This window comes from Carcharodon carcharias, chromosome 10, assembly GCF_017639515.1.
Source record: "Carcharodon carcharias isolate sCarCar2 chromosome 10, sCarCar2.pri, whole genome shotgun sequence".
NCBI lineage: Eukaryota > Metazoa > Chordata > Chondrichthyes > Lamniformes > Lamnidae > Carcharodon > Carcharodon carcharias.
Window position 1 is genome coordinate 20,693,317 of NC_054476.1, and position 27,350 is coordinate 20,720,666.

Below are 27,350 nucleotides of genomic sequence, written 5' to 3' on the forward strand. Positions count from 1 at the left end.
TGCTACAAATAGATCATCTAGACATACATCTAACTACAGTGAGAGATTCTGCTGCAGGCAAGGTGGCAGCTGTGTTTATCTCCATCATTATACTAGTTGCATTTCAATATAATAAAGTGTATGTGAATCGAGACAAAAGCAAAATTCGGCAGATGCTAGAAATCTGAACTAAAACAGAAAATAGTGGAAATACTCAGCAGGCCAGGCAGCATCTGTAGAGAGAAACAGAGTTAGTGTTTCGGGTAGAAGACCCTTCATCAGAACTGAGGAAAGAGAAATGTAATAGGTTTTGAGCAAGAGGGAAGGGTTGAAAGAACAAAAAAGGGAAGGTCTGTGATAGGGTGGTGGGCAGGTGAGGTTAAATGACAAAAGATTTCATGCTACGAAAGCCAAAGGGAGTGGTACTGAGTACAGCAAAGAAACAAAAGATGCATCCAGGTGAGATGTGAGTGGCTGCAGAACAGCTGTCTGAATGCGTCCTGAAGGAATAAAGAAAGAAAGAAGAAAAAAAAATGAACCAGCAAAAAAAAACATGAAACAAGATGGTGACTGAGGTTATGATCTAAAATTATTGAACTCTGTGTGGAGTCCAGAAGGCTGTAGAGTGTGGAGTCGAAAGATGAGATGCTGTCCCTCAAGCTAGCATTGAACTCCTCCATTGGAACACTCTAGCAGATCAAGGACAGAAAGGCCAGTGTGGGAGCAAGGTGGAGAACTGAAATGACAAGCAACAGGAAGCTCAAGGTAATGCTGCGGACTGAACAGAGATGTTCTGCAAAGCAGTCACCCGGTCTACATTTGGTCTGAATAGCGAATACAATGTACTAAATTGAAATGGTGAACCATACGTAGGTGAAGTGCTTTGGACATTTCTTAGAAAGGTGCTTAAAAGCAATACAGTACATAAATGCAAAATTGTTTTGGCACAAGATATCTAAGAAGCCATGAGTATTTTGTGTATTAAACATGTTGGCCCCATAAACAATTATATGCTAAAATGTAGTCCAAGTGCAGGAATACCTGGAGAGTATTCTGGCTTGGCTTGAAAAATGGCAAGTAACATTTTTGCCCCACAAGTGCCAGGCAACGACCATCTCCAAGAGGAGAGAGTCTAATGCCCTCCATTGCCAAATTCCAACCCCGCCCCCACCCCACCATCAAAATCTGGGGTCACCATTGACCAAAGTTGAACTGGACCAGCCACATACGAGCAATGTGGCTGCGAGAGCAGGCCAGAGATCGCGAATCTGTGCTGATTGACTCACCTTGACACCCCAAAGCCTGTCCAGCATCTACAATGTAAAAGTCAGTGTGTGATGAAATATGTCCACTTGCCTGGATGGGTGCAGTTTCAGCAATACTCTGAGCTCAACACCATCCAGCACAAAAAAACAGCCCACTTGATTAAAATCTCATCCATGACTTTAAACGTTCACTCCTGCCACTACTGGCACACTTGGCCGCATTTTTAATCATGTACAAGATGCACCGCAAAACTCTCCAAACCACCGTCAATACACCAACCAAACTATAATTGGCATTCCTTCACTGTCGCTGGGTCAAAACCTGGAGCTCCCTCCCTATCAGCGCTGTGGGTTTACCTATACCATGTAGACTGCAGCGTTCCAAGAAGACAACTTGCCACTACCTTCTGAAGGCCAGTTGGGGATGGGAAATAAACATTGGCTTTGCTGACATTGCCCACATTCCATTAAGAAATATTTTGTCTAAATAAATTAACCTGATTACCCAAGAACATAATTTTTGATCAGAAAGCATAATGATGAGTTCTGTTTTGTTTGTTACATTTGTCTAACACACACAGGTGGATGAATGACTTAATAATTAGTGCAACTTGGTTCTAATAGTTTTAATAGAATAGAATCTGAACAATCATATTAAATGCATCAGCAGAACATTATCATATTTCAAGTGATCTGACTGAATTTGCGTCTGTCTTAAAAGACAGTTAAAATGATTTGGTAAAAAGTTAACTAATTTTTCTTACTGTTGCAGTTTGTTATGCAAGGAACTTTGGCCCTAAAGGAGTGGGGCATGGGCAATCTGGTGGAGCATTACCTAGCACGGAATAAAAAAAAATCTTCTGGCACAGTCGAAGATGCACTTAATTCTCCGATTTTCCCTGCCAAAGATCACATACCGCTGTCCTTTTCAAATTAATACTTTTAACTGTAAAGCTGGAAAAACACTTGCACAATGGCTATTTGTAACTATCTTCAACGGTTAGTCATTTTCACAATAAAGCATTTGAATTACAGACAATCCGAAGTGGAAAGAGTTCCATAAAGAAACAGTATCAGCCAATGTCCAAAGTTTTTACAGACCTGCTATAAAGCAATGATAAATTGTTTTAAGATTCATTTTCACACTGAATGGAATTGAGTATGATATGAAAAAATACCTTGCCACATTCATTTTGTTATTGTAAGCTTATGAAAGCACCTATTAATCAATGCTTTGTAACTCTCAATAAAGTATTATTGGCACCTAAAAGAATTGAACAGCATTCCTGACACTCTTCCTCTGACACAGACTCATTAATTTTTCCTATGTTTCAACTGACTTTCTTTTCACCCTGTTCTTTGCAAGGTCTTCATCTTGCATGCTCATCGTTTTGGCCAGAGATGATCATAGTTTCGATTGCTACATTTTTCCCACGGCTATTGTTATTGATATGCTTGCAGCTGGGCAAAATTGATTTTTTTTTAAATTAAAGAAATCTAGCACGCTTTTCACTTGGCCACCCCTAACCCCACACCCTTGCTGTCCAAGAAATGGGGTAAGGTCAAGCTTGAAACTGGTTTTGGTAGCATTGAGGTTAATTCTTTTTTTCATTACTCTGAGATGAGTAATGAAAACGATCGTGGAAAATGGTGGGATGCAAGCCAGAGATCATTCCATGAGAAATGCTGGGCATGTGAATGATGGGGAGAGGACATCACTGGCTTGATCTCCGTAAGCAGTGACTTGTCAGTCACTGTTTAATCTTTAACACTTAGGTGATGTCCCTGAAAGAGTCTCACGTCCTATGGAGTTGTACTTTGTGTCGCCACCTTCTGGGGAAACTGAAATAACTGTTCCCAGGCCGCTGTCGCACGCAGATTCATGAGACGGGCACCTCTGGACCTTGCCCATTGACTCTCTCCACTCTTTATTTAGAACCAGGAGATCTTCCGCTCCCCCCCACCCCACCCCCCATTGGAGGTCAAAGGTCTGTATACAGAAGTGTTCACAACTGCTGACTTCTGTTCCTTGGTCATAAGGGTAGGCAAAGTCCTTCTTGGATAAAATGATCATTTAAAGTTGAGTTTTATTTGCCTTCCCCAATTCAATTGTTTTGAAGCTTTAAAATTAACTATGGAAAAAATCGGGAGTACAATGGTTCTTTCTGATTTTATTGATGGGTTTTATCAGTGGATAACACTAGTGGACTCTCCGCTTTGTTTAGTGGATTATTTCTGAGCCTAGCACTAATTAATACTGGGTCCTCAGAGGTTATGATTGTGTGAACGCTCAGATTGCTGAGAAAACATAAAACAATACACTCTTCCAATGGGTAAATGTTAAGCAAAAAAAATTACAAACCTACTAGAACTACAATTGGCTTCAGTAAATCAATGGTTGAGAATGAAAGGCACCAATTTTTTTTACTCACACCAGTCACTATCAAAATCTTTTATATTAAAGTGTGCCTCTAAATCCTCCTCCCCTTTCAGTCCATCCCTCAAAATGTTCCCCATCCCAGCTGTTTCTGATTTTGTCAACTTCAATCAAAATAACTATTCAAACTTGGAACAGCACTTCCTCTTTCGATTTAGCATTCTATAGCCTACTGGATTTAACACTGAGTTCAACAATTTAAATCATAACCTCTGGCCCCATTTTGTTTTTTGTTTCTTTCCTGGTTTGTTTTTCCCATCCTGTTTCGTTCTCATTTTGCTCTACTTTGCATTCAGATGGCTGCTATCCTCCCATTTGCACCTCCTCGAGACGCATCTTTTGTTTCTTTACACTGCAACTTCTGCCAACTGGAAAGGTATTTAGAACAGTTGTGCATATGCACTCTCCCCTCACTGCGGCTGCTGGAGCATATGCAACTGTTCCTGATGCCTTTCTGGTTGGCAGCAGGAGTTTGGAATATGTGTGATCAATATAAATTTCACTGTAGCAATTAATAGATTAAAGAAAATCATTAATTTGTGAGCAATATTTATAAAATCTCACCATTTAAAGCCTGATTTATTCATCCCAGTTCCCAATCTGTGATGGGATCTCAATCTCAAAACAATTTTATGTCAGTGCTGTCTGCTTAAGTAGGGTCACTTGGAGCTAGACCCGGTGCATTAAGGCTTTGTGCAGGGACTCCCTACACAGCCCCGGTTGTTCAATTATTAGATAAAGGGACTTTTCAACTCAAAGTCATGTTTTCGCATCCTTCATTGGGGATTGAAACTTTCCTTAAATGTCTTATTCAAAATAGTTTGATTTGTTTTTTTTCTTTCACAAAGGTGTGCACTTTAACTAAATATGACAAGTAATTCTCCACAGTCTGAATTCATTGCAAGTTCAGAATCTCATTTACTGAAATGATCTGATATATATTCATTATTTACTGAACCATCAGAAGCATGTTTTACAGAGGGGATAGTTGATAAACGATAGGTAGACTAGATACAAGAACTTGCAATTGGTTAAGGTAAAAATGGGTAGCTTGAACTTTACTGTTAGTCCATATCAAGCCAACTTGTTTGTTTTAATGCAGGCAGCTGACACTCTGACACTGCAACTGCGCATGTTCCCTCTAGTGTTGTAATACAAATAAATGGAACCATTTCTTTACTTGTCCTATTATCACTCCTTTTGGCCTTGCACCGTGAAATCTTTTGTCATTTAATCTCTCCTACCCCACAGGCCTCTTTTGTCGTTCTTCCCACTCTACCCACTTTCACTTGCTCAAAAGCTATTCTGTAAAAGGTCACAGACCTGAAACGTTAACTCTGTTTCTCTCGCCACAGGAGAGCTGCTCAGTATTTTCAGCTTTTTGGTTTTTATTTCAGACTGCAGTATTTTGCTTCTGTATAACAATTCTGCAATTTTTAAATAAATGGTGTGCTATATCCACATACTATATACAAAACCTCGTTGTACCATGGCCACAATCTTGAGTGAACTGCTGTGATACCTACCTACCCAGAGGTAAAATCTATATCAACAGTTACTGACTGCAAGAATAGCAGTAAATTATGAATCAAAGTTCTGCTTGCTCTGTTGTATTTGTTTAATTACAATGTTGTAAGGCAATGTTCCAAACAGATGTAATTAGCATATTTTATACTGTAACGAAGGCTCTCTGCCTATAGCTCCATTGATAAAATTGAAAACAGAAAATTATAGAAACACTTAGTCAGTTGGGCAGCGCATGTGGAGAGGGAAACAGAGTTAATGTTTTAGGTCGATGACCAGGACTTGGAACCTAAAACATTGAGCCTGTTTCTCTCTCCACAGATGCTGCCTGAACTGATGAGTATTTTAGCATTGTTTTAATTTATGATCTCCTCCCACTGCTGGTGTCCTCCAACACCTAAACAATGTGACCAATGTGTGGGCCTTGAAGTAAGAGTTACCTTCCATTAAATTATAGGAACTGGAGTAGACCATTTCGTTGCTTGGAAGAGGCTCAGTCAGATTTTGGACAATCTGTATCCATTCTCTATTTATCTCTCTTCTCTTTATTGCTTGATACCCTTGCTTAACAAAACTCTTGATCTTCATCTTGAAAATTTAAATTAACATCCACAGCCCTCTGGGAGAGAGAGTTACAGGTTTCCACTACCGGCTCCGTGAAAGGCACCTTCTGATTTCACTCCCGAGTGGCCTAACTTTAATTTTAAGATCATTAACCTCTGTACTTCATCGTTTTTAAACACCCTCTGTTAGATAAACCCTTGGCCTTGCAAACTCAAGGAATATAAGCCAGGTCTATGCAACCTGTCCTTATAATTTAACCCTTTATCCTTGGTATCTTTTATTGCCAGTAAAAAATAAAAAATCCAGTTTGTTTCTCTTGGATTCAAAGCGGATGACCCCACTACACTCAACACTCAATCTATGTTCAAAAGATAATAGCTGGATTGGTTTTAATTTTCCAAAGTTCCCTAGATTCTGCAACGGTCCCATCAGATTGGAAACTTATCCACTTTGGCAGGAAGAGTAAAAAAAAATATTATTCATATGGGGAGAGATTGCAAAATTCTATGCTTCAGAGGGATCTGGGTGTCCTGGTACAGGAATCACAAAAAGTTAGTATGCAGATACAGCAAGTGATTAGGAAGGTGAATGGAATGTTGTCACTTATTACAAGGGGAATGGAATATAAAAGTAGAGATGTGTAGCTATGGTTGTATAGGGTATTGGTGAGACCATATTTAGAGTACTGTATACAGTTTTGGTCTCCTTATTTAAAGGACATAAATGCACAGGAAGCAGTTCAGAGAATGTTCACTTGACTGACTCCTGGAATGAGTGGGTTATCTTATGAGGAAAGATTGGACAGATTGGGCCTGTATCTGCTGGAATTTAGAAGAATGAGAGGTGATCTTATTGAAATGTATAAGATCCTGAGGGGACTTGACAGGGTGGTTGTTGAAAGGATGTTTCCCCTTGTGGGAGAGACTAGAACCAGGGGGCATGGTTTAAAAATAAGAGGTCTCCCATTTAAGATGGAGATAAGGAGAAATGTTTTTCTCTCAGAGGATTGAGAATCTGTGGAACTCTCTTCCAAAGAGAGCAGTGGAGGCAGGGTCATTGAATACTTTTAAGACTGAATTAGATTCTTGATTGACAAGGGAGTCAATGGGTTTAAGAGGTAGGAAGGAAAGTGGGGCTGAAGACACAATCAGATCAGCTATGACCTTATTGAATAGCGGAACAGGCTTCAGGGGTTGAATGATCTACTCCTGTTCCTAGTTCGTATGTAAATCCATGCAGATGCTCTTTTATCAGCTCATACTTATCCAAATCAGGAGGGATGATATAGTCAAGTCTCCTGACACAATGGTTAGCAAGTCTCATTTAGCTGCCCTTCCCTGTGGTCCTATATGCTTTATCTTCAGCTAATTATCCAAGTCCCTTTTGAAAGCCATGATTGCATCTACCTCCACCACACTCTGAGGCAGTGCATTCCAAATCCTAACCACTTGCTGAGTTGCTATTCTTTTGCAAATCACCTAAAATCCATGCTCTCTGGTTCTTGATTCTTCTGCCAATGGGAACAGGGGTCTGTCCAGACCATTCACGATTTTGAGCAATCCATCAAATCTTCTCTCAAACCCTCTTCTCTAAGGAGAACAAGCCCAGATTTTCCAACATATCCATGTAACTGAAGTCCCTCGTCCCTGCAACCATTCTATAAATCCTTCCTGCACCCTTTAAAGCCTTCACATTCTTCCTAAAATGTGATGCCCAGAACTGGACAGAATACACTAGTTGAGGCTGAACCAGTGTTTTATACAGGTTCATCATAACTTCCTTGCATTTGTACTCAAATTATGTCTCAGTTTATGAAGTCCAGGATCCCATATGCCCTTTTAACTAATTTCTCAACCTGCCCTACTATCTTCAACAACTTATGCATAAATTTCTTTCGAATTGTATCCTGTATCACTTCACATTTCTCTGCATTAACTTTGATTTGCCAGCAGTCCACCCATTCCACCTGCCCATCTATTACCATCCTCCTCATAGTTCACAATACTTCCAAATTTTGGGTCATCCACAATTTTTTAAATTGAACCCTATATACCCAAATCAAAGCCACTAATATAGATCAAGATATGTTGTCTTCACCCAATCTCCCTGCCTCACCATCTGGCCCCAGCAACCACACCTAGCCCCCACACAACCTCCCATCCACACAGTGAAAGTTACTGGAGATTGGAATATGGGTATTTCTACCAAGGGCAACTTTTATTCCCCATTCCTAGTTGCCAAAGACTAGTTGGTGGTGAGCTCGCTTCTTGGATCAATTGTAAAGGGAATATAATTTTTCTTACTATTACTGTGGATACTGAAGCAGGTTTGTGGGGGGCTGTGTGTGTGCTTGTTGTTTTTGTGTGTGACTAATTTAATTAAACTAAAGACAGTCAGACTGCAAGGTTTAAATCATCAAAGGACTTATGTGTAAAAGCAGGCATATGGAAATGGACGAGCTAACGTTTGCATTTGTAGTTAAGTTGAGAGTCTGAATAAGTTTGAATTGCAAAGAGACTTCACCGGAAGTTTAACAATTGGCAAAAATCGTAAATAAATAAAGAAAAATTATTAAGTTTATTTTTCTCAAAAGGACTGGCCATAATGACAATATGAAAGATTTTTATATTCTAGGAAAAGTAGCTTCCAAAGAATGCTTAAAACAATGGATTTAAAGATCAAAGCAGGAGAAAATATATTTAAGGAAAGATTGAAAGCTACATGTGAGATCTTGAAAGGTGGGCAGTGTGAAGACAAACCTCTGAAAAGCAACCTCTAACCACCCCAGAAAAGTGTCTGGTTGTTCCAGAAAGCAAGGTTTTGTTAAAAGCCTTGGATTTCCATTGTTGTGTGAGCGGCAGAGAGAAACTGTGAAATACCTCCCTTATAACAACAGTGGGTGTCTTGCAGTAAAATTACTGGATGTTTTATAGATCAAGGGCAGGATTTTCCCATAAGCAAGCGCGGGGATGGGGGGGGGGGTGGGGGTGATGGTGGTGCGTAAAATGACATTTAAATTTTCAGGTAGGCGGGGGTTCAGCAAAATCAGCTGTGTGCCCGGCGACCTGTCAATGGCCAATTGAGGCTATTGACAGAGTCATTAAACTAATTAATGGACCTGCCTGTCCAAGGTTGGTGGGCAGGCCAGGAGCCCTGGCGGGAATTAGAAGAAACATGAAACCTCATCCACGGGTGGGATGAGCTTTCATGTAGGTTTTTAAAAATTCAATCAAAGTTTTTAAAAAAAATTATGGACATGTCCTAACTCATGTGACAGTGTCACATGAGGGGACATGTCAGGGAATTTTTTTTCTATTTTTAATGTTTTTGACAGTAGAGGCGATCTCCCTGAGGCAGCACTTAGCCTCACGGAGATGAGTGTGCTCTTTCATGCACGTGCTCAAAAGAGCGCACTCTCAGGTTTAAGGAATCCCCCCCCCCCCGCCACCTGCAAGGGGAGTGCGTGGCGCTTCGGTGCGGACATCACGATCGGAGGCATGCCGCACTTCAACTTAGTCCCCAACAGGGGGGAAATCCTGCTGTGAGAATCTATTTGGACTGTTGCCTGAAAAAGGGGGTTTATTTTGGGAGTCTAGCTAAGTAGAAATCTCTTGGGAAATGTTGTAAGACTGAATTTAATTGTGTAACTGTCATCTTGTGTTTTTAAGTTTTCTTTTCTTCATTAACAAATGTTTTAACTTAATATTTAAAATCTCCAAAAGTGGTCGTGGAATCTTTACTTGTGACTTCAGTGCACATACCTTTTCATAATAAAAATACAAATTGAAAATCGTTGTGATAGCTTGGCCAAGTTTCCCTTTGGGATTTGGTCAGCCCGGCAATTACCACCTGCCATATCATAACACAATGCAGTTTGTGTGGTGAATGTACTCCCTTCAATGCAGTGCTTTTAGGGAGGAAATTCCAGGCTTGATATATGTACAAGTCAGGATGGTGTGTCACTTGGAGGTAGTGGTGTTCCCTTGTGCCTGTTGCCCTCACCCTTGCTGGTCACGATTGCCAAAGAAGCCTTGCCAACTTCCTGTAGTCTGTCTGGCCCAACTATCTCAACTCCAACCGAGGAGTCACCCACCCTCTTTCTGATGGGAATAGGTAACTCAGCACAGCTTGGGGGAATTTACCTAGTTACTAGCTGTTTAACTCAGCTGGTGATCTGATAAAACATTGAGGGAGCAGCTTTTAAGGTATTTCTGAGGAAAATCCTAACCAAATGTGCTGCTATTGCACAACCAAAACAAACAGAACAGTGCAAAAATACCAGGTGCAAAATTCCAATGAAAACCCTTCATGCTTTTCGGCAGTCTTTATACACTATTGCTGTCAGCTCTTGGTTTAGCAGACGCTGTTGGGGTATTCAATTTCTCAGAGTTTACCACAGACAAAAAAGAATTAACTTTAATAACCATTAATAAAATAAACAAGTCTACACTCTACCCACACTTTTTGAAAAAGTGCTTTGCATTTGATTTTCCCTGATGGCTCATTGGGAAGATGCTAAACAGAACAGGAAGATTTGAGATTTGATCTTTGGCTGAGCCAGTAGATCTTAACAGAGTCGCAATCCACCATTACAACTCTCTCAGTTTCCCTCATCAAGGAGGGGGAATGAACAACTTAAGTTTCTGCTCATTAGTGATCGCTATCTGATCCAACTCCTGCTAGTGAAAAGTGCACGTTTGGACGTCAAAGTCAACTTTAACCCCCCTCAGTTAAAGAAGCAGATCATTACAAGCTGTAACAAAGAAAGATTAACAGATACTTAACACAATCAGTCAAACCTGTTGATCTAAACACGATTCAAAGGCACAAGGATTGCCTGAGCGGTTTCAGGACTCAGTGTTTGATACTTGCAGAACAACGCATCAGTGTCCCAATGGGTGAGAATCGTTTTTTATGGTGGAAAGATTGGTAATGTTTGTGGTTTGCTAATTTGGATGTTTCACCTCACTCAGCTGGGCTTGTCCTCAACCAGTGGACACAAAACCATCTTTAAAATGATGCTAAGTACCAATTCCCATGAAAATATATAGGATGGAGGTATTCATCTCTGGACAGCTTCCTGGATGTTATAACGCTTCCAGGATCACAAGGAATGATGGTTAATTTAGCAAGGTTAAACACGCATTAAAAAGTTATTTTCTTTCTGCAATAGATCAGAAGGTAGCTGTAGTATGTAGCAGTGTGTTGTGAATATCTAGATCGTATTAATATTTTAGAAGTAATGTTTAGTTCTTGTAGAGAATTATTGTCGTGAAGGTAAGGTAATTAAAATGCTGGGCTTTAGTGATTGCCAGAACAGTTAGAGAGCGGCAGTTCAGAAGGTTACCCATGTTTGTTTAATAGTCAGTGGGTGGGGGCTTACTTAGCTGGAGAATTTGTAAGTGAGGGACAATTAGCTTAAAGGTTGGTTTGAGGATAACCCAGAGCAGGCTACATCTTCATGGAGATGGGTGGAGCTTAGGAAGGCTCTCTGGTTTTAAATTACCTGGATGTTTGCTGGGAGAGGTTTTTAGTTGCAGTTTGAATCTTGTGCAGTTTGCAGTTCACTGAGAGTTAGCCAAAATAATGAGTTAGAAAGGCCTGTGCAGTAAAGCAGAGTAAAAAAAAAGACTAACTTCATCATTAACCATGTAGAATGTAGATGAAGTTTGATCTGTTAGAATCTTGTGAGAGAACAGAAGCTGGAAGATTGCCTAGTTTGAAGCTAGTGGGAGAATCTACAGCGGTCCTCATAGTGTCTTATTGCAAAATCAGCTGAATGAGATTGGAAGTATTGAAAGGTCACCACAACAAGGGACTGGGGTATCCATAGGCAAGAGTTGATAAATGTAAGTTATACCTCTGAGAGTAGTTGGATCTGAGGAGACTTAAAGATAGTTTCCAAAGTACTGAGGCATACTTATGGATGGTCACTACAAAAATAAATCACTTTGAGATTGATGTGTCTTGTAAGAGAATACTTGGGGTAAGCAAGAAGTAAACATAAATACATAAAATATGTACTTATAAACCATATTGTTAAGTTTATTAGTGCTTGTTTTGTTTAGGTCTTTTATATACAATAAAGCTTGTGTTTTGTTAAAAAAGTGAAATCTTGTGGCGTAGTTCTATTGGTTAAAATGAGGTGTTTGGATTTTTATTTAAATGTTTACAGTCTCTAACCAGCTCGTAAGAGTTACACAGATTGACATGATTCCAGATTTGATCCTTCATTTTAGTTAATCTCTGCTACGGTGGGATGGAATTGCTATAATTGAAGAATCAGCTTGTCTCAGTGGTAGCATTTTTGCTCGAGTTAGAATGTTGTTGCTTCAAGTCCACCAGTGAAGACATGGAGATGGAGCAGTGGAGTGGGATTAATTAGGTAGTTCCACCAAAGACCCAGGGCAGATAAGGGGTCAAATTGACACCTTCTGTGCTATATCATTCTCTGATTCTAAGACGTGTATATCATTTCATTGAGGCATCATAGGCCATTCAGCCCAGTGTAGTTCTGGGGGAATACTGTATTGTTTATATGTTTAAAGTGGTGGATCTCTGTGCCTTTGGAGCTATGTGGTTGTGATGCTTAGTTGTAAATGCAAACCCAAAAATTATAGCTGCTTACAAATCAATCAGAAAGCAGTTATTAACACTTATAACTTTCAGCCACTTAGTCCATTTCTGGCTTTCTTTTTTTAAAATAGATTATTTGGTTTGTGTTACAAAGCATGGTATTTAGTGTGTGATGGATGCAAAAGGTTTATATACCTGCAATATATTAAAAGTCTTATGTATTTGATCAATTTCCTGTAAATGTCACAGCCATCAAACTTCAGGGTATTATCTGAATCATTGAACAATGCCATAAGAAATCTCCAGATATTAAATATGGTACGTGACAGAACAAGCCAGTGACATGCCCTTATTGTGATTGACCTTTCATCTCATATATTATTATAATTAATCAGAAACTGCATTTTCACTAGTTCTCCCTTATGCGTGTAACCAGACTGATTACACAGTACATTTACACAGAAACTACTCAGTAATCTTCTGACCAAAAGGTCTGAGTTCAGACTCTTGCAAGTCTATTTAAAATATAGTACATGCCATTATACTCCAAAATGGATTATTTATTATCACTGATAAGGGTCCGAATTAATGCACCATTTCATACATGCATTTTCAACAGGGATGCCAACTCTGGCTGGACGTATTCCGGGACACCCCGCCGGGAGTGATGTCATGGAAAGCCAGCAACGTAGTGCAAACCAGTCTGGGAACTCGTGAAAATACAGACATGTGCCTAGGGGATCCCTGTCCTAAATAATAGGCTAGATGTCAACAGATACCGAGAAATAAACAAATCTGATGGACTCAAGGACTCCACTGGATTTCCAACATTTCAGGAACCACAGTTTCAAAAGCAACTTAAACTTGAGCAACAGTAGGAAAATACAAGCTCACCCACACTCAATTTATTTAATTAAAAACTCTTTCTTGTTACTGTGAGCAAGTAACAATACTGTATTTATTTATACTCACACCTATTTAACTAGATTAAAACCTACCAAGAGGTTTTTAAAAAAAAGCTTCATTCACAGGGTCCAGGGGTCCAAAATGTAGCCTGAAAACTCTGGAAAAGCAACAATATTTGAGGGGTAAACAAACATTCTGCCATTTTAGCCAAGGGAGCACCAACCCAAATCTCTTTTCATTAAAATAAAACTTACTGCTTTGCAATTCCAGCATTGGTTTTAGACTTGAAGTAAAAATTGGGTTATTAGTCAGTTGGGAAGCTTAAACTCATCAATTGTCACTTGTGTACAGCTGCTTCGAATCTCCACACACCATTTACAGTGCCTGAACTATCTCCCTGCCTGAAAAAGCGAGCACGAGAAGTGTCCATTATTCTGCAGATAAGCCCCCACCCATGGTTTTGGGCTGTTCTGGGTAAAGTAGGATCCTTTACTCCAGCTGCTCATGGATCATTTAAAGGTCCCGGGCCGGAGCTGCTGTAAGTCAGAGCCACAGGTTTATAATGTTAAACTTTCCACTCGGAAGCAAATTGCCCAAGTCCAATCTGTGGCGAGCTGGAGTGTCTGAATGTTCCATTGGACTGCGACTGTTGACACCTCAAGCACCAAGGGCACATTCACAGGCCCCACACAGGCAGAATCAGCTATCTGCATTAAAGATGGCGCAATCCAAACAAACACAGAACAGAGAAAAAAAAAACTCTGCTTTGGCAAAGTGCGGTCTGTGCATCTGCTCCATTGGCCACTGATGTAGCGGGTTAAAATCTCCCAGAATGTTTTCTTTGGCCACCGGGAAATTAATGCAGATTCGAGTGGACTCCCGGTCATTCCTGGAGGGTTGGCAACCTTAATTTTCAATCAAAACAGACACATAATTAGTCTCTGAAATGTCTTACCAGTGAGGTTTTACTGTAGTTAAAGCAATAAACATATGGCTTTCGGTTGACTTATTTTGATCCAGAGGTGTGTACTCATTTTTACATAATATTCATTTGTCTATTACTTAATTTTGACACTCGGTTAATGAACTGATCCATCACAAAGGACTTTGATATAACTTGTTTTATTCTTTCATGGGATGCAGGTGTCGCTGGCAAGGCCAGCATTTGTTGCCCATCCCTAATTGCCCTTGAACTGAATGGCTTTCTAGGCCATTTCAGAGGGCAGTTAAGAGTCGACCAGATTACTGTGCATCTGCAGTTACATGTGGGCCAGGCCAGGTAAGGATAGCAGATTTTCTTCCCTGAAGGAAACTAGTGAATCAGATCAGTTTTTACAACAATTGACAAGTTTCATGGTCACCATTATTGAGACGATGTTTTCAATTCCAGATTTTTATTACTAATTGAATTGAAATTCCACTGCCATCGTGGGATTATGAACATGTCTACTGACATTACCACTACCACCGTCTCACCACTAAATACTGAAAAGGAGTTAGCACAAAGGATGATAGTTGTGATCATTGGAGACCAATCAACTTAGCCTCAGAACATTATTGTAGGAGTTCTCCAGGGTAGTGACCTAGGTCTGGCCATCTTCAGCTGCTTCATCAATGACTTTCCCTTCATCATAAAGTTAGAAGTGACAATGTTTCCTGATGACTGGAGCTGAACACTGTAATCAAAATTCCTCAGATAAGGTAACAGAACCCCAATACTACAAGAGCTTAACCATCTCCTTCTTGACATCCAGTAGCATTACCATCATCAACATCCTGGGAGTCACAACTGATTAGAATCTAAACTGGACCAGCTATATAAATATTTGTCTACACGAGCAGGTCAGAGGCTGGGTATTCTGCAGTGAGTTATTCACCTAATTCCTCAAAAGCCTGCCTACCAATCTGCAAGGCACAGGAGTGTGATGGAATACTCTACACTTGTCTGGATGAGTGCAGCTCCAATAAAACTCAAGCAGCTCAATAATATCTAGAACAAAGCAGCCCAATTGATTGGCTGCCATCCATCTTAAACATTCATTTCCACCACCATTGATTTAGTGGCAGTAGCATGTACTACATGCAAGATGTATGGCAGCAACTTGCCATGGCTCCTTCAACAGCACTTTCCAAATCCACAATCACGCCCTTCTAAAAAGACAAGGGCAGCAGGCTCATGGGAATATCATCTCCAAGCCCTCCTCCAATTCACACATCATCCTGATTTGGAAGTATATCATTGTTCCTTCACAGCTGATGGGTCAATGTCCTGGATTCCCTAACAGTACTGTGGGAGCACATTTACCACAAGAACTGCAACAGTTCAAGAAGATAGTTCACCACCACCATCTCAAGGGCAATAAATGCTGGCAATGTTAGTTACAACCATGTATCACAGTATCGTTACATTCGACCCATCGAGTCTGCACTGGCCTTCTGAAAGAGCATTCTGCCCGGACCCACTCCATGCCTTATCTCCATAATCTTGCACACACTCTTTTCAGGTAGCAATCCAATTCCCTTTTGAATACCTCAATCGAACCTGCCTCCACCACCCTTTCAGGAAGTTTATTCCAGACTCCAACCACCCACTGGGTGAAAAAGTTTTTGTCATATCGCATTTACTCCTTTTGCCAATTATTTTGAATCTGTGCCCTCTAGTTCTTGATGCTTTCTTGAGTGGGAACAGTTTTTCACTATTTACCCTGTCCATACTCCTTCAAGGTCTTGAATACCTCTATCAAGTCTCCTCTCAGTCTTTTCTCCAAGGAAAACAGTCCCAACCTCTCCAATCTATCCTCATGGCTACAATTCTTCATCCCGGGAATTATTCTTGTGAATCTCCTCTGTAGTCTCTTCACATCCTTCCTCAATGAGTAAATACACTTTTTAAAAAAGTGATTCCAATATTGGCACAAACACAATTACTGTTGTGTACCTCAGAGTTCATGGACTTGGGAAATAAAGCCTTTGGTAAAATAAAATAATGTAATCACAAATAATTACCCACAACACCTAAGTAAATGTGCCACATGACCTACAGGTGCTTTCAGTTTATAATTTTGAAAACGATTCACAAGGTGGATATGCTGCTGCCACCTTGTGTTTAATCTCAGCCCAGTGTGTTAAATTGTGTTACAGTGTGTGTAACTGCTTGTGCCGTACTGCTCTGCAAATATGTTGAGAATTACATACAACAGCTCTAGCAAACGTGCAAACCATTTCTCTTGTAATATTTTTCAAATTTAACAATGTCCATACCAGAACCATGAGTTGCTCACTAGTTTCCTTATTATGACACTATGTACATGGAAGCTATAAAATCAAGCTATCAGTTGCCTATGAAATATTTTTGCATGTCACTGCCTTTGATGGGATGTGCATGGCAGAAATAAAATTGGAAGGACAAGTATCTTTGTTTGTTGTCTTAAGTGTAAGTTAAGTACCTGTATATCATCTATCTTGCAACTTTCCCAAACTATTTCATCTCCGCCTAACCATGGTCTCTTCCTTCTTCGTCTTTGCAATTTCTGCCTCCACTGAGTTATTTGGTCCACAAACCCCACAATGGTCAGTCATCAACAGTCTGTGTAAATGCCGCCAAGTCACTATCTCTCCACAACCTCCAACACAACTTAATCCTCCTCCAAAGTTTCTCCTACCTCTATCACACTGCTCTCTCTCCTTGGTTTCATTCTTACCTAAGAACACTGTCAGCAACTATCTTTCTGCTTGCCTTGTTTCTCACCACACCCGCAGGTTCATCTTTTGAATACTCCCCTCTTTTTAGAAAATTGCTAAACACAAACACAGGCAAAGGTGAAAATTATTTTAGTTTCCTGGCTGAAACAAACTAAACGTGCACCTCCTACTGAGCTCAAAAATAATGACGCATTGTGTTGACAATGTGATTAGAGGCTTTTAGAGTGCTCAGATCAGGAACAGAACAAACAAGCAGCTGAGTCATATCAGCAGAAGTTCAAAAAGGTTTTGAACAGCAACATAGAATTATCTGATGAAAGCAGACCAAAGCATTGCAGATTAATAGAGAGTCCAAAACTACATAATTGGTTTTGTGACATGCAATTTTCCTCCAATTTCCCCACAAGTGTCCCACCTCAATCAGCTGAGCCATCAAGTCCAGGACTTGGATATACTCTTTGGTCAACCAGCCAAAAGGCAAAATTGTGTGTTGCATGAATGGCCCATATCATTTAGACGATTGTGCTTAGAGTAGTGAAACACTGTAAAGGTAGCTCAGTTGTAGATGGCAATCAACACAGATTTGAACTCTCAGTTGACACCCACTATCACAACAGCATTTATTAGCATTTATTTTTGTTTTAAAACATTACCACCACTACACAGCTACAGTTTGTAAAAATCAAAAAACAAATTAACCATTAAGATTACATTTATTGCATTTTAAAATTTTTATACACAAATTATGAAACATTCTAAAATTGCCTACATCAATCTAGTTCTAGATTATTTTATTCATTATAAATTGACAGAAAATCATTCTTAAAGCTTTACTTTACAGTGCTTTAAATGCTTGAAAGTTCATGGTCAGTTTTATAACATCTCATAAGTGCAATGCTGTCACAGCCATGTAGATGATTTCAAGTAAATATAAAATAATTTGAGTACAGAATCTGCATCTTTGAAGTGCAGTCATTCGCACAGCAGTTGGTCCAGACACTATTAAGTCTTTGCAGATAGCAATTACATTTAAATTAAGAAATATGAGTCATGCCTGATTACACCAATTAGACTCAGCTTTTGCATAGCCAACAGATATTTACCTATAATTTAAAGTGAGGTGCTCAGTTTTAGGATGGATTCTATTCCAGACATTTGCTTTAATATGTTTTCAATTATGCAAAATAAGTCTGACATCTTGCAAAATCTCTAACCCCATCCAGCCCTACAACCCTCTGGCCTCTTGTGCATCCCCAATTGTTATTGCTCCATCACTGGTAGCTGTGCTTTCAGCTGACTGGGCTCAAAGATCTGGAATTCGTACCCTAAATCTCTCAGCCTTTCTCACCTGATTAAAACCTACCCTAAAATCTCATGTGGCTCAGTGTCAAATTTTGCCTGATAACGCTCTCGTGAAGTGCCTTGGGAAGTTGTGTGTGCAATATATATATTTACTATATAAATGGAAGTTGTTGTTGATTTCTTACTTTGCCTGTGGTTCCAGATCTCTTACTTTACCTGTAGTTCCAGATCTGTATGACTTTTTTCAAATAAAAAGTTGCTCTAATGCATAGTTTACTAGCAAAAAGAAAAAAATCCCAAATGGTTCATAAGATCGTAATGACCAAATGTATTAATTTCAAATAACATGCTATATTTTGTATCTCTCCTGTAAAGGTTATTTCCTTTGTTTATTAAAATAAATCAACTTTACAACTAGTAACCCAAATACTTAGGTTATCAGAGTCAATCTGACACTTAACTCATTCTATGCTTGAACATATGACAGAAGGAGCAGAGTAGGTTCTCAAGCAAATTTAAGGGTGCTAGTTGTCATGAAGTAGAATAACAGGTTACAGAAGTATGGGCAATTACAGTTAAAAACATGCCTTTGTTAAACAAGTTAAATGATGACAGGGACCAACAGATATAAATCAACTCAAATGGACTCATTTAGAGTATTTAACCAACACTCCAGGATTTCCCTGGAGAATCTAGAAATTGAAGACTTATCAGCTGGACACTGCTGTGAGCAAATCGGGAGAAAAATAACAGGGACATTAAAAGGAGCGGTTTTTCAATGTCTTCGAACACATTAGCTTGGTCTAAAATATAAAATCCAAAATGGGGTAAAAGGTGGCTTGACTGGACAGGATGAAGGTTGACTACAGGTTGTGAGATGAAACCTCAAGAAATATGTCCAACCTGAGCTGGTAACCCAAATCACAGATAAAGCTGAACAAGCTTTGGAATTAAAGCAGCCGTTTTGTCCCTAGCGAGAAACTACAAACATTGTAAAATGAACAGTTTAAAAAAAGTATATAATTTTATAATAATTTAAAGTATCAATTTTATTTTAAACAATGGTCAAATTGAAACATTCATGAAATAACAATGTCTTTACCATCAAACATATCCCATTCAGCTCAGCAATGAGGTCAAGTACATGACTTAAATATTTAAAAATATCACAATTCAAGGTACTGAAATCACGTAACACCTGAGATGCTCCAGAAAATCTACAATAGGAAATACAGTTCTCTGTTTTTATTGTCCACCACAAAACAAAAACTTTATACATATCAATTCAATATTAAAATTGCAATTTTCACATTTCTCATACAAACTGAAATTCGTTTGCTCTTGGCTGCTCAAAACCCATGCTGTACTGTCGAGTCCAGTCAATTTGATTCGGCTTAAACAGACCAAAGCAGCGGCACTGGAAGAAGTCCACCAGATTCTGGCAGCAGCCATGACTGCAATCAATGAGCAACATTTAAGCATCCAGCACAGTTTTATTTCTTGCATGAACTATGATATCATTCAAATGTTCATGTCCTCCCCAACTCCCATGGCACCACTGATCAAACTGAGGTGGTACTGGAGCTACCAGGCAACTAGCTTGTTCATGAAATGCTTTTATGTTTCATGATAACATTTTCAGCAGACACAGTGCTGCACTGACAGTGATTACTTTGCCATATACAAAAAAATCTATACCCTGATACACAATACTGCTATTGCCATCTGCTTTTTTAGCCTTTGTCTTTATTGTACGATTAAAAAAAATAGCTGACCAGGTATATAAAAATGACGAATCATTCAATCTATGCTCAGGATCCCAAGAATTCTGTCGCTTCAAGGGCAATTTTGGCAGATTGCATGGCAGCTCTATCAATTTTCTGAGCCACATTACTAAATGGTCTTAGCTAAACAGAACAGCATCTTTCTTTTAAGATTATAGAGCATAAGCTTAAGCATTTGAACTATAAATTTGGAACTGAGGAGATGAGTTAGAGGCAGTAAAGCACAAACTACAACACACAAAAACAGGAGGGAGTCCCAGACAACCAGAGACTCATCCTGCAGGAGCATTCAGGAGAGAGTGGACAGCTATTCACCAGAAGTCATCCAGTCAGCATTAGCTGGCCAGAAATGGTAGAGGGCCAAGTTGGCAGACATAGGAGAACTGTTATAATGAACTCATCAGTTTGGCTCAATTAGTGCCACTCATACTTCCAACCAAAAGCAGGTTAAAGCTCCATTCTAGGACTTCAGCACATTATTGAGGGGATACTTCACTGAGGGTACGTGCAATTGCTAGAGGTATTATTTTTTGCATGAGAAGATAAACAGAAAACCAATTTGCCTTTTCCAAAGGCTCAGTTGGATGTTATATACCGTGACACTGTTCAGATAACAGCAGGGTATCATGTCGGTGTCCTCTAAAACTCTTTGGGATATACGTGAGAATTGGCAAGGTGATTTATAAATGCAAATGCTTTTTTTAGTTAACAGACTACAGCCTTAAAACTTCCTAATTAACTCAGGCAGCAGTTGCCGTTCCCTACCCCTGATGGGAGCACAGGGCATCCTGACTTAAGCTGCTGCAATGTACTGCAAGGCTGGAAAGGCCTGGAGTGGATTTATTCCAGCTACAGTTCTTACAACATCTGCTGCAAAATACTTACTTAAACGGGTTTTGCTGAAGTCCAAGAGAACGACCAGTACGTGCATGTTTGATCAAACTGATCCTTTCACTGGTTGTCAGACCCAAGTAGAAAATCTAGATGAGAAGAATACATTTTTTTAAACTTTCTCAAACAATTTTGCATTTAGCCCAGGCTTTTTAAAAGCATGTTTAATCAGAATGATAATTGATCCATTTAAATAAATAATTGGAACACAATAGGCTTGCAGAACAGCACCTGATAATTGGAATTTTCAATTGAATTACATGCCTTTTGTGTGCACAGCCATGCAATGATGGTGCACCATGCAACCAATGAGTGGGAGCTGCTTAGTTTCCAGACCTTGAGAGACAAGTGGAGGAAGAAACTGATGCACAGATTAAAGCGCAAACGGAGGATGGCGCGGGCAAGTTCCAAGTGAGACCCCCAATTAAAAAACAGCGAGACCATGGTGACTGTTGGCTGCGTTTAAATTTTGGCTTTATCAGTAATCAATGAACGATTTTCAAGCTTTCATATTTCAGGGAATACCTGTTTGTTTTATCAGTTACGGAACTTTGTTTTGGAATCTGTCTTATGCAGTTTTTGATGTTATAAAATAAAATCGAATGGTGTTACATGGGATCAAATCCCAAACACTCTACACAGGGGAGCCGCCAAGCAAAGAACAAACACTTTGCCGGCACCTGAAAGACCGGGATCAAGAGAGCATTGGCAGATTCCAGTAGTCCTGGTCCCTTGGTCCATGCACAGCACAGAGCTGGCACACAGGTCACAGTGGAACTAAAGAGAGAGAGAAGAATTGTTTTTTTGACACCACTTCAGTGAATTAGTTCTACAATAGTAATGTGGACTTTGCACATTGCACAAGGGGCAGATGCTCTCAAATTTCACGTGCAGCTTTATATATTTTCTGTTTATCAGCACACAAGTTGATGGAACGTTCTCAGTAATTGAATGCTAAGACATACAGGTCACATTCAATGGGAGGGAGGGTTTTTTTATTAATTCACAGGAAATGGATGTTGCTGGCTAGGCCAGCATTTATTGCTGATAAGGACAGCAGATTTCCTTCCCTAAGGGGCATTAGTGAACCGGATGGGCTTTTACGTCTTTTGACAATGGTTTAATGATCATGGAGTTCATATTCCACCATCTGCCATGGTGGGATTCGAACCCGAGTTCCCAGAGCATTAACCTGGGTCTCTGGGTTACTAAACCAGTGACAATACAACTATGCCACCGCCTCCCAACTTTCTCCTTAAAAGACTAGAAAACAGTTTCAACAAACTAGGTATTGAAGGTCAATTTAATTAGGGTGAAAATATTCTTTGTATTTCAGGTTTCCTTTTCAATACATTTATTCTTTGTATTTCAGGTTTCCTTTTCAATACATTAACAGATGAATTCTCTACCCGAGTTGTGGATGTGCCATTGTTGACTATATTTAAGGTGGAAATAGACAATGTTTCAGTCTCTCAGGGAACCAAGGGGGATGGGGAGCAAGCAGGAAAGTAGAGTTGAAACCCAAGAACAATCACGATTGTTTTTAACCGGCAGACCAGGCTTGACAGGCCTTATGGTCTACTCATGCTTCTGTGTTGTGTTCTTGTGAACACAACCAAATTAGCATTAGAAATTCAGGAAACAAAATATATGTTCGGAATACCGACTATATAAATACAGAAATTTGGACACCTTGGACTAGTCAAGATTTAGATTTTAATTCATACAATTGGCTACAATTTCTGTTTTGATGGCTTCAAATTTCCAAATAAAGGATACCTCCATAAAAGGGGTTTAAAATATCCGTGGATAATATCTTATACTTAGAGAGCACCTTTAACATAACGACAGGTCCCAAGGTGCTTCACAGGAGCATTATAAAACAAAGTATGACACTTGAGATATTAGGCCAGATGACCAAAACTTTTGTCCTAAAGGAAGAAAATGAGGTAGAGAATTAGAGGAGCGCAGATATCTCGGAAGGCTGCTGTGCCAAAGGAGATTACAAAGATCGGGAGGGCTGAGGCCATGGAGGGATTTGAAAACAAAGATAAGAATTTTAAAATCAAGTTGTTGCCAATGCAGGTTGCAAACAGAGTGGCTTGACCTAAGACTGTTGTCACAGAGAGGAACAGGGTCGGTAAGCCATGGTTTCAGTCTTCCCAATACTGAACTGGAGGAAATTTCTGCTCGAGTACTGGATGTTGAATAACCAGACTGATAATTTAGCAACATTAATTTATCAATGGTTATGAAAATGTCATATGCAAGTTCATACTTGTGTTTTTAGCTCCAGGAACAATGCACTGTGTTCATGAATAAAACATATAAACATATGAATTAGGAGCAGAAATAGACCATTCAGCCCCTTGAGCCTGCTCTGCCATTCAACAAGATCATGATTGATCTGGTCGTGGTCTCAACTGCACATTCTGTCTACCCCAGATAACCTTTGACTCCCTTGTTAGTCAAGAATCTATCCATCTCTGCCTTAAAAATATTTAATGACCTTGCCTCCACCACTTTCTAGGGAAGAGTGCTCCAAAGATCCACAACTCTAAGAAAAAAAATTCTTCCCTTCTCCATCCTAAATGGGAGATCTCTTTGTTTTAACAAGATCACCTCTAATTCCTCAATGGATACAGGCCCAGCCAGTCCAACCTTTCTTAATAAGAAAATCCCTGCCCCCTCCAGGTGGGTGTGGCTGATATTCTACTATTGATTTTCCAAGTTGATAAACAGAAAGCAAAGATCAACAATAGGGTTAGAAAAAGCACCTGAAGGCCAATAACTTGCGATCCAGACAAATAAATTGATATTTTTGTTTTCACCCCAACGAACAATGTATTTGGCTAATGACTGAAGCATAGAGATGAATAGGGAAAATGAAAACCAACAGTAACGGACTCTGAAGTGCACTGACCTTAAAGAACATAACTGCCTCCCAATAAACAAATAATTGTTGGATATTTATCTTCACAAGAAATCCTGTACCAGTATGTGAAAGGCATTGAACAGTGCAATTTAAATAAATGTGATAGTCACAGTGTGTCCTCAGTAATAAACATAACCTGAAGGTATAGGCAACTGCCAAATTTTTCCCAGTAAGACTTAATATTTTGCCAAACACTTTGGGCCATTTAGACTTGACCATCCTTGAATATTTAATGATGCTAAAATACCCTACAACCTGCAGGCATCAATTAGTCACCAATCATGTGAACAAATTATTTACCAAACCTGATTTCATATCCTAATGAAGCACAAAAGGTTAAATCACTGCTATTTAAAAATATTAATCATATCACATACTTACTTGGGAAGTGGAGGATAGCAATTCATTCAATTTAGTGCAACAGTTCTTAAAATGAAAAAAGGTTGCAATGGAATACTTTCATAAATATATGAAATGTATATTAACGCATATCAAGAATTTTCATCTAATGTATTTGGGGAAGGGTTAGCTCTGGCAACATTTCCCTTTTTTTTTAAACAAGCATTTCAGTATTAATCATTGTGCTTTCTGCAACATGATTGCACCTGCTTGCTGCACAAATTTAATTTCACATCCAGTTCTGATACAGTGCTACTATCTTACCTGATAGAGCTGGTTTAGTAAGAGGAATGTCACCCATGAAGAATGGAACACCACAAGTAGAAAAATCCAAACTATCCATGGAGAACATGAAATTATTTGGGTCAGGAATATCCATAGTCCATCCTTCTCATAACTAGTTACACAATGCAAGGACCAGTCTACAGGAGTAAAACAATATATGATTATTTCCTGGAATGCTTACAAGACAAGTATTCTGTATACTTAAGCCTTTTCACAATAATCAAATTTTAATTACTTGCTGGCGAGATTTAATCTACATTGTATTGGGTCTATTTCAGAATTTAACTGTAAATCCTTTCTTAAGGATTTTTTATTTTCTACGAGGGCTAGTAATTAAGATCTCATTAAGCTCAGATACTGCATGAACATTCAGTGTTCTCAATTGCTCCAGGCAAAATCTAGATAAAGCTACTGCATAAAACTTCAAACCATATATTGTAGCACATTATTATGACAACCACGCTGATATGAAACAGGTGTTTGTTATTCACTGTCAGGAGAGTTGTCTTTAAGCCAATGTTGTACATTACTGAGGCTGACTCAGGTGAGCATGCTACCACTAAACCAAAGGTTTTGCTGAGGGGCCATTTCGCCTCGCTGAAGAAGCTAGAACTTGGGGGTCAGCGATTCAGGATTATGATAAAGAGGAATTTATTCATTCAAAGCGTTATGAATCTTTGTAATTCTCTATCCTAGTGGGCTGTGGGCATTCAGTTGTTGAGTACGTTCAAGAACGAGGTCGATGGGTTCTTGGACAACCAATGGATCAGATGAAAGCTCTGCAGTCCTGCCACATCCAATCAAGAATGGTGCTGGACAATAAAGCTACTAAGTGGAGGAAGTGGCTCCAAAATCAACCCTATCCTCAATGAAGGGAGAGCCCAGCACATTAGTACAAAAGACATGGCAAATTATTTGCAACCATCTTCAGCCAGAAGTGCCAAGTAGATGTTCCATCTCAGCCTCCTCTTGAAATCCCAGCATCATCGATGCCAATCTTCAGCCAAATTGACTCACTCCACATGATACCAAGAAATGGCTGAGACACTGGATACAGCAAAGGCTATGGATTCTGACAATATACTGGCTGTAGTACTGAAGGCTTCTGCTCCAGGACTGTCTGTGCTCTTAGCCAAGCTGCTCCAGCACAGCTACCATAGAGGCATTCACCTGGCAACGAAAAGCAAGACAAATGCAATCCAGCCAATGACCGCCCCATCAGTCTACTCTCAATCATCAGCAAAGTAATGGAAGGTGTAATTGACAGTGCTATCAAGCAGCATTTACTCAGCAAAAACCTGCTCACCAACGTTTAGTTTGGGTTCTACCAGTGCCACTTACCTCCAGACCTCATTACAGTCTTGGTCCAAACATGGACAAAAGAGCTGAATTTCAGAGACGAGGTGAGGAGTGACTTCCCTTAACATCAAGAGAGCATTTGACAGAGTGTGGCATCAAGAAGCCCTAGCAAAACTGAAGTCATTGGGGAGCAGGGGGAAACCCTCCGCTGACTGGAGTCATATCTAGCACAATGGAAGATGGTTGTGGTTGTTGGAGGTCAATAATTTGAGTCCCAGGACATCGCTGCAGGAGTTCCTCAGGGTAGCCTAGGCCCAAGCATCTTCAGCTGCTTTCACCAATGACCTCCCATCCGTCATCAAGTCAGGAATGGTGATTTTCACTGATGGCTGCACAGCGTCCAGTGCCATTTGCAACTCCTCATACAGAAGCAGTCAGTCCATGCCCGCATGTAGCAAGACCTGGACAACATTCAGGCTGATATGTAGCAAATAATATTTGTGCCACACAAGTGCCAGGTTATTACCATCTCCATCAAAAAATAATCTAACCATCTCCCCTTGAAATTCTAAGGCATTACCATCACCGAGTTCCCCCACCAACAATATCCTGGGGGTTACCATTGATCAGAAATTTGATTGATCATCCATGTAAATACTGTGGTTACAACAGCAAGTCAGAGGTTGGAAATTCTGCGGTGGGTTACCCACCGCCAGGCTCCATTATCTACAAGGCACAAGTGACGAGTGTGGTGGAACACTCTACAATGCCCATCATAAGGATTCACTCCCTCCACCACCAGCGTACATGGCAGCAGTGTGCACCATCTATAAGATGCACTGCAGATACCCGAAAGTCTCCTTCGATAACACCTTCCAAACTGGTGACCTCTACCAACTAGAATAAGGGCAGCAGAAGCATAGGAATAACACCAGCAAGTTCTTCTCCAAGTCACACCACATACTGATTTAGAACTATGTCAACATCCTTTCCCTGTTTCTGGGTCAAAATCTTGGAAATCCCTCCCTAACTGCACTGTGGGTGTACCTACACCACATGGAATGTACTGGTTCAAGGCAGCAGCTTACCATCACCTTCTCAAGGGCAATTAGGGATAGGCAACAAATGCTGGCCCAGCCAGTGACACTCAATCCCAAGACAGAATAAAAAAAAGCAAAATCAAGAGCTATGAGGATAGTTTGGAAAATGTAGTTGATGTAGAACTTCAGCCATGATCATACTGAATGGCAGAACAGGTTTGAAGAGTGGTATAGTCCATTCCTGCTCCTATTTATGTTACACTCATACTCTCAGATACATTGTCGTGATCTAAATCCACTGATTAGATCAACTGCATTTAATTATTTCCAAATATTGGATTTTAAATAAATCAACTGATAAATGAATAAAATTTGAAGTCAAATTAAATCAAATTGCCAACTGTCTATTTACAAGAAATCATTAAACAACTGCTGTGAAACTGTACAATGATTTCACAATAT

General features: G+C 39.7%; 2 protein-coding genes across 7 annotated transcripts in view; one reads left to right on the plus strand and one right to left on the minus strand.

Annotated features, from left to right (window-relative positions):
* Positions 1 to 13,077, plus strand: part of csrp3 (cysteine and glycine-rich protein 3 (cardiac LIM protein)) — a 52,110-nt gene extending 39,033 nt beyond the window's left edge. For 3 of the 4 annotated variants that reach the window (XM_041197806.1, XM_041197807.1, XM_041197808.1), the window contains exon 6: positions 12,965 to 13,077. In XM_041197806.1, the coding sequence (XP_041053740.1) occupies positions 12,965 to 13,062 (98 nt within the window). In that variant the 3' untranslated portion in view covers positions 13,063 to 13,077. Of the gene's footprint in view, positions 1 to 2,016; positions 2,515 to 12,964 lie in introns of those variants that run through there. The other variant, XM_041197809.1, reaches the window with a different exon arrangement.
* The window catches only part of LOC121283335 (palmitoyltransferase ZDHHC13-like), a 60,497-nt gene continuing 45,898 nt past the window's right edge, over positions 12,752 to 27,350 (minus strand). For 2 of the 3 annotated variants that reach the window (XM_041197805.1, XM_041197803.1), the window contains 3 exons: positions 24,529 to 24,686; positions 20,925 to 21,019; positions 17,569 to 19,709 (listed from right to left, as the gene is read on the minus strand). In XM_041197805.1, coding sequence (XP_041053739.1) covers positions 19,571 to 19,709; positions 20,925 to 21,019; positions 24,529 to 24,686 — 392 coding nt within the window. In that variant the 3' untranslated portion in view covers positions 17,569 to 19,570. Of the gene's footprint in view, positions 14,157 to 17,568; positions 19,710 to 20,924; positions 21,020 to 24,528; positions 24,687 to 27,350 lie in introns of those variants that run through there. The other variant, XM_041197804.1, reaches the window with a different exon arrangement.